The following is an 8,130-nucleotide window of genomic DNA, read 5'->3' as shown; positions in this document are numbered from 1 at the left end:
ATGTTGCTTGTTTATTGTAAAGACAATGTCAGAACAGACTATTCAAAATTGTGTAAAGTCCTATTGAAAGCAAAAATAAAATGTATGGCAACCCAAGCGTTCGTAAATGAGTGCCACTACCTAGCGGTCTGAATTGCGCCCTCCGAGTTCAAATATACCATCCAATGTTTTACAACCAATCTATAGCGTCTGTCAAGAGAAATGTACACAGCTTTCATATAGATAATGCGACGAATGTATTGTATAATACTGTATACATGTATGAACCGGCCCGATGGGGGCGCCCATGAGTAGCAGAGCTCGAGCCGGTCCACGATTGGCCAATGGTATGCCACAGCTGTTCCTGGAAAAACTCCGATACTGTTCCTCATGGCAAAAGAGATGCAGAAGGGCACAACAGGAATGAAGAGAGGAGTGCGCCCCAAAACAGGACTTTCGCTTTTATGCGTGGAGTGGTATTTTTTTGTAATATTTATGCTATCGTATACTATTTTGGCGGGATGTCATTGATATATTGAAGATAACTTAATTTCCTGCGTGGAGGATAACCATACCGGTATAATTTATTGTACAATATATTTGATTATTACGTCAGACTTGACTTTACAGTGAACCAGTTGTGTTTACATCAGTTCTGTGGAAAGCATCTTGCTGGCAGAGGAGACCCAACACGTGAGTGTTTCCACTAATGTGCGCTCTTCACACAAATTGTACATTCAATTATGTAAATGTGGAGATGTAATTGGGTCAACTCAATCAGGGTTCTTACGTACGTTTGTCATTAAATTCTATCTTTTGCCAATTTTTCCCAGAACCAAATTAAACAGCAGTTGCTGAAAATGTTCCCTAAGGATGGATGTCTGGCTGTGTGTACAGTGATATTTATGCTGCTGTCATCAAGTGAGGCTAGAGGTAAGGGATCAACTTATTACCTTTGTGCAGTGTATTCATTGTCACAAATAACCTAAATGAAATGTGGAAAGAATTATCAGGTTTTGTCTGTCCTCATTGATGTACAAATACATATGAAAATGGATATCCATATGAAAAGGTGAATAATACATGGATGTGATACTTCAGCTTTTTGACAGTTAGATATATATAGATATAACACTTTATGTATGGCACCATAGACCATACTCTGTTTCCAAGCAGAGACACTAGCTCATTATTGTTTTTATAAATATACACTATCGGTCAAAAGTTTTAGAACACCTACTCATTCAACGGTTCTTCTTTATTTTTACTATATTTTACATTGTAGAATAATAGTGAAGACATCAAAACTATGAAATAACACATATGGAATCATGTAGTAACCAAAAAAGTGTTAAACAAATCAAAATATATTTTATATTTGAGATTCTTCAAATAGCCACCCTTTGCCTTGATGACAGCTTTGCACATTCTTGTCATTCTCTCAACCAGCTTCATGAGGTAGTCACCTGAAATGCACTTCAATTAACAGGTGTGCCTTATTAAAAGTTAATTTGTGGAATGTATTTCCTTATTGCGTTTGAGCCAATCACTTGTGGTGTGACAAGGTGGGGGGGGTATACAGAAGATAGCCCTATTTGGTAAAAGACCAAGTCCATATTATGGCAAGAACAGCTCAAATAAGCAAAGAGAAATGACAGTCCATCATTACTTTTAAGACATGAAGGTCAGTCAATACAGAACATTTCAAGAACTTTGAAAGTTTCTTCAAGTGAACTCGCAAAAACAATCAAGCACTATGATGAAACTGACTCTCATGAGGACCGCTACAGGAATGGAAGACCCAGAGTTACCTCTGCTGCAGAGGATAAGTTCATTAGAGTTACCAGCCTCAGAAATTGCAGCCCAAATAAATGCTTCACAGATTTCAAGTAACAGACACATCTCAACATCACCTGTTCAGAGGAGACTGTGTGAGGCCTTGGTCGAATAGCTGCAAAGAAACCACTACTAAAGTACACCAATAATAAGAAGAGACTTGCTTGGGCCAAGAAACACGAGCAATGGACATTAGACCAGTGGAAATATGTCCTTTGGTCTGGCGTCCAAATTGGAGATTTTTGGTTCCAACCGCCGTGTCTTTGTGAGATGCGGTGTGGGTGAATGAATGATCTCTGCATGTGTATTTCACACCGTAAAGCATGGAGGAGGAGGTGTTATGGTGTGGGGGTGCTTTGCTGGTGACACTCTCTGTGATTTATTTAGAATTCAAGGCACACTTAACCAGCATGGCTACCACAGCATTCTGCAGTGATACGCCATCCCATCTGGTTTGGGCTTTGTGGGACTATCATTTGTTTTTAAACAGGACAATGACCCAACACACCGCCAGGCTGTGTAAGGGCTATTTTACCAAGGAGAGTGATGGAGTGCTGCATCAGATGACCTGGCCTCCACAATCCCCCGACCTCAACCAAATTGAGATGGTTTGGGATGAGTTGGACGGCAGAGTGAAGGAAAAGCAGCCAACAAGTGCTCAGCATATGTGGGAACTCCTTCAAGACTGTTGGAAAAGCATTCCAGGTGAAGCTGGTTGAGAGAATACCAAGATTGTGCAAAGCTGTTATCAAGGCAAAGGGCGGCTATTTGAAGAATCTCAAATATAAAATATATTTTGATTTGTTTAACACTTTTTTGGTTACTACATGATTCCATATGTTATTTCATAGTTTTGATGACTTCACTATTATTCTACAATGTAAATAAAATAGTACAAATAAAGAAAAACCCTTGAATGAGTAGGTGTGTCCAAACGTTTGACCCGTAGTGTGTATATATACAGTGGGGAAACAAAGTATTTAGTCAGCCACCAATTGTGCAAGTTCTCCCACTTAAGAAGATGAGAGAGGCCTGTAATTTTCATCATAGGTACACGTCAACTATGACAGACAAAATGAGAAAACAATTTCCAGAAAATCACATTGTAGGATTTTTAATGAATTATTTGCAAATTATGGTGGAAAATAAGTTATTTGGTCAATATCAAAAGTTTCTCAATACTTTGTTATATACCCTTTGTTGGCAATGACACAGGTCAAACGTTTTCTGTAAGTCCTCACAAGGTTTTCACACACTGTTGCTGGTATTTTGGCCCATTCCTCCATGCAGATCTCCTCTAGAGCAGTGATGTTTTGGGGCTGTCGCTGGGCAACACGGACTTTCAACTCCCTCCAAAGATTTTCTATGGGGTTGAGATCTGGAGACTCCAGGACCTTGAAATGCTTCTTACGAAGCCACTCCTTCGTTGCCCGGGCGGTGTGTTTGGGATCATTGTCATGCTGAAAGACCCAGCCACGTTTCATCTTCAATGCCCTTGCTGATGGAAGGAGGTTTTCACTCAAAATCTCACGATACATGGCCCCATTCATTTTTCCTTTACACGGATCAGTCGTCCTGGTCCCTTTGCAGAAAAACAGCCCCAAAGTATGATGTTTTCACTCCCATGCTTCACAGTAGGTATGGTGTTCTTTGGATGCAACTCAGCATTCTTTGTCCTCCAAACACGACAAGTTGAGTTTTTACCAAAAAAGTTCTATTTTGGTTTCATCTGACCATGTGACTTTCTCCCAATCCTCTTCTGGATGCACTCTAGCAAACTTCAGACGGGCCTGGACATGTACTGGCTTAAGCAGGGGGACACGTCTAGCACTGCAGGATTTGAGTCCCTGGCGGCGTAGTGTGTTACTGATGGTAGGCTTTGTTACTTTGGTCCCAGCTCTCTGCAGGTCATTCACTAGGTCCCCCCCGTGTGGTTCTGGGATTTTTGCTCACTGTTCTTGTGATCATTTTGACCCCACGGGGTGAGATCTTGCGTGGAGCCCCAGATCGAGGGAGATTATCAGTGGTCTTGTATGTCTTCCATTTCCTAATAATTGCTCCCACAGTTGATTTCTTCAAACCAAGCTGCTTACCTATTGCAGATTCAGTCTTCCCAGCCTGGTGCAGGTCTACAATTTTTTTCTGGTGTCCTTTGACAGCTCTTTGGTCTTGGCCATAGTGGAGTTTGGAGTGTGACTGTTTGAGGTTGTGGACAGGTGTCTTTTATACTGATATCAAGTTCAAACAGGTGCCATTAATACAGGTAACGAGTGGAGGACAGAGGAGCCTCTTAAAGAAGAAGTTACTGGTCTGTGAGAGCCAGAAATCTTGCTTGTTTGTAGGTGACCAAATACTTATTTTCCACCATAATTTGCAAATAAATTCATAAAAAATCCTACAATGTGATTTTCTGGATTTTCTTTTCTCAATTTGTCTGTCATAGTTGACGTATACCTATGATGAAAATTACAGGCCTCTCTCATCTTTTTAAGTGGGAGAACTTGCACAATTGGTGGCTGACTAAATACTTTTTTTCCCCACTGTATACAGTGGGGAAAAAAGTATTTAGGCAGCCACCAATTGTGCAAGTTCTCCCACTTAAAAAGATGAGAGAGGCCTGTAATTTACATCATAGGTACACGTCAACTATGACAGACAAAATGAGAAGAAAAAAATCCAGAAAATCACATTGTAGGATTTGTAATTAATTTATTTGCAAATTATGGTGGAAAATAAGTATTTGGTCAATAACAAAAGTTTCTCAGTACTTTGTTATATACCCTTTGTTGGTAATGACACAGGTCAAACGTTTTCTGTAAGTCTTCACAAGGTTTTCACACACTGTTGCTGGTATTTTGGCCCATTCCTCCATGCAGATCTCCTCTAGAGCAGTGATGTTTTGGGGCTGTCGCTGGGCAACACAGACTTTCAACTCCCTCCAAAGATTTTTTATGGGGTTGAGATCTGGAGACTGGCTAGGCCACTCCAGGACCTTGAAATGCTTCTTACGAAGCCACTCCTTCGTTGCCGGGCGGTGTGTTTGGGATCATTGTCATGCTGAAAGACCCAGCCACGTTTCATCTTCAATGCCCTTGCTGATGGAAGGAGGTTTTCACTAAAAATCTCACGATACATGGCCCCATTCATTCTTTCCTTTACACGGATCAGTCGTCCTGGTCCCTTTGCAGAAAAACAGGCCCAAAGCATGATGTTTCCACCCCCATGCTTCACAGTAGGTATGGTGTTCTTTGGATGCAACTCAGCATTCTTTGTCCTCCAAACACGACGAGTTGAGTTTTTACCAAAAAGTTATATTTTGGTTTCATCTGACCATATGACATTCTCCCAATCCTCTTCTGGATCATCCAAATGCACTCTAGCAAACTTCAGACGGGCCTGGACATGTACTGGCTTAAGCAGGGGACACGTCTGGCACTGCAGGATTTTGAGTCCCTGGCGTGCGTAGTGTGTTACTGATGGTAGGCTTTGTTACTTTGGTCCCAGCTCTCTGCAGGTCATTCACTAGGTCCCCCCGTGTGGTTCTGTGATTTTTGCTCACCGTTCTTGTGATCATTTTGACCCCACGGGGTGAGATCTTGCGTGGAGGCCCAGATCGAGGGAGATTATCAGTGGTCTTGTATGTCTTCCATTTCCTAATAATTGCTCCCACAGTTGATTTCTTCAAACCAAGCTGCTTACCTATTGCAGATTCAGTCTTCCCAGCCTGGTGCAGGTCTACAATTTTGTTTCTGGTTTCATTTGACAGCTCTTTGGTCTTGGCCATAGTGGAGTTTGGAGTGTGACTGTTTGAGGTTGTGGACAGGTGTCTTTTATACTGATAAGTTCAAACAGGTGCCATTAATACAGGTAACGAGTGGAGGACAGAGGAGCCTCTTAAAGAAGAAGTTACAGGTCTGTGAGAGCCAGAAATCTTGCTTGTTTGTAGGTGACCAAATACTTATTTTCCACCATAATTTGCTAATAAATTCATTAAAAATCCTACAATGTGATTTTATGGAGAAAAAATTTCTCAATTTGTCTGTCATAGTTGACGTGTACCTATGATGTAAATTACAGGCCTCTCTCATCTTTTTAAGTGGGAGAACTTGCACAATTGGTTGCTGCCTAAATACTTTTTTTCCCCACTGTATACACACTGTCATTTTAGAGAATTTGTCAGTACGTCCAACCGGCCGCACAACCGCAGACCATGTGTATGGCGTTGTGTGGGCGAGTGGTTTGCTGATGTCAACGTTGTGAACAGAGTGCCCCATGGTGGCGGTGGGGTTATGGTATGGGCAGGCATAAACTATGGACAACAAACACAATTGCATTTTATCAATGGCCATTTGAATGCACAGAAATACCATGACGAGATCCTGAGGTCCATTGTTAGGCCCATTTTTTGTAACATATCTTTGACCAACTGATGCATATCTGTATTCCCAGTCATGTGAAATTCATAGATTAGGGCCTAATGAATTTATTTCAATTTACTGATTTCCTCATATGAACTGTAACTCAGTAAAATCTTTGAAATTGTTGAATGTTGCATTTATATTGTTGTTCAGTATATATATATATATATATATATATATATATAGGCCTATATTATATATATAATGTTTTAGTATTTTATATATTTTTAATTATTATTATTTTGTTTAACCTAATTCTTCTGAGCAAATACTTAGGTTATTTAAAAAAAAAACATTTTTATCTAACAATTCTGTGAACTCTACTTCCAATCCCACATTCAAATTTGCTGTAAGGTCCAGAGAAACAGAAAAATCCCCACAGTGGTAAATGTGTTTAATGAATAACTGCTCACCCAGAGAGAGTGGCCTGTGCTGTGTTTACAGACCATGGGGCTGCACATAAATGTGGCTTTTGAAGCAACCCAGTTTGCATCAGTGGAGGAAGGAGGCCGTCAGAGAGCAAGCATGCCCTTTCTTGGAATCGCTGCAGAAATATAGAGGTACATACGTTTGTATCTCTTGCCAAGTTGAAAAGCTGTTAACGTATATCAATGCATGGCTGATGACACCTGCTGGGCTGTGTGGGTAAACCAGGGGAACAAGTGTTGCTTTATATGGAGCGAAGAGGAGCTGTTGGTCTGGCCTCTGTGATCCTCTAGTCTACCCTGCTGACTCTAGTAGACTCAGGGCCACTGGCACTGACATGTCCCCAGAATGACACTGTTGGTCTGGCCTCTGTGATCCTCTAGTCTACCCTGCTGACTCTAGTAGACTCAGGGCCACTGGCACTGACATGTCCCCAGAATGATGCTGTTGGTCTGGCCTCTGTGATCCTCTAGTCTACCCTGCTGACTCTAGTAGACTCAGGGCCACTGGCACTGACATGTCCCCAGAATGGCAGGAAATAAAAACTACATTCAGGAAACAACAAGCATAGTCCAAGGTGAATGATTATTGTTTGTTTGATTTGAAGCAACATTACATTTTGTATTGCAGTATACCTCATTGGATGTGTATGGCCTACTTGAATTCCCTTTGGATATTAATGTGGAAATTAATTGACTAAATGTTGATTTGAGTGTCAATATTAGGTATAAGGATTTCTTGACCGTTTTTTGAAACCTTTTTATACAGTTCAGTATGACACCTGTGATATGTTTCTAAAGTTGACATACCGGCCTTACTGAATTCTCACTATTGTGTCTCAGGGTTTAAGTCTGATATCATCATCCAGGTGGGCTCTGACTAAAGCTACCCAATGACATTTAGAGAGAGAGGCAACCACAAGACTGCTGGGCAAATCAGATCTTGACCTTTCTCTGTGGATGAATCAGTCCATTGTTTTCTCTGTTGATCCACGTCTGCTCACTGCACTCCTCTCACACTGTGTGGCTGGACGTGTGTCTACGTGGGCTGTGTGTGTGGGTGGTAGGAGGAAACACACATTCTGTGTTGTCCTTGGATTGCTCCTTTCCTTTCTGCCTTGTCTGAGTCATCCTAGGAATGTCATGTCAGAGCCCAGGACGTTGGCAAACGTGTGTCTCTCTCCGGCTGTGTAGAAAGAGGTGCTATGCGGGAGGTTTGGTCCGGGAAAGGGTTCATTGTAAAGTGCTGGTTTTGATCCAGGTGAGGGATGCAGACTATCTGGTTTCGTCTCCGTTATGTATTGTCCCTGGCTGGCCTGATATACAAATATCTCTTGTTATTCTGGTGGGTCAGATCAAGAGTTCACAATCCTAATTTCATTGAGATTTTACAGTGTCACTTTCCCATCATGCATTCATGTATTTCATTTCCCACAAGAGAGAGTTTTGTGTTTTTGAAGGGCTTCTACTTA

The 8,130-nt window shown here is 41.4% G+C and overlaps 1 protein-coding gene across 2 annotated transcripts in view; it reads left to right on the top strand.

Moving 5' to 3' along the window:
• The first annotated feature begins 403 nt into the window (after window positions 1-403).
• The window catches only part of LOC123492848 (fibroblast growth factor receptor-like 1), a 55,528-nt gene continuing 47,801 nt past the window's right edge, over window positions 404-8,130 (top strand). The window contains exons 1-3 of one of the 2 annotated variants that reach the window (XM_045226146.1): window positions 404-672; window positions 813-912; window positions 6,678-6,793. In XM_045226146.1, the coding sequence (XP_045082081.1) occupies window positions 6,697-6,793 (97 nt within the window). In that variant the 5' untranslated portion in view covers window positions 404-672; window positions 813-912; window positions 6,678-6,696. The remainder of the gene's footprint in view (window positions 673-812; window positions 913-6,677; window positions 6,794-8,130) is intronic. The other variant, XM_045226148.1, reaches the window with a different exon arrangement.

Source organism: Coregonus clupeaformis, chromosome 2, assembly GCF_020615455.1.
Source record: "Coregonus clupeaformis isolate EN_2021a chromosome 2, ASM2061545v1, whole genome shotgun sequence".
Taxonomy (NCBI): domain Eukaryota; kingdom Metazoa; phylum Chordata; class Actinopteri; order Salmoniformes; family Salmonidae; genus Coregonus; species Coregonus clupeaformis.
The sequence above is the reverse complement of the archived record's forward strand: the minus strand, read 5'-3'. Positions and strand labels throughout refer to the sequence as shown.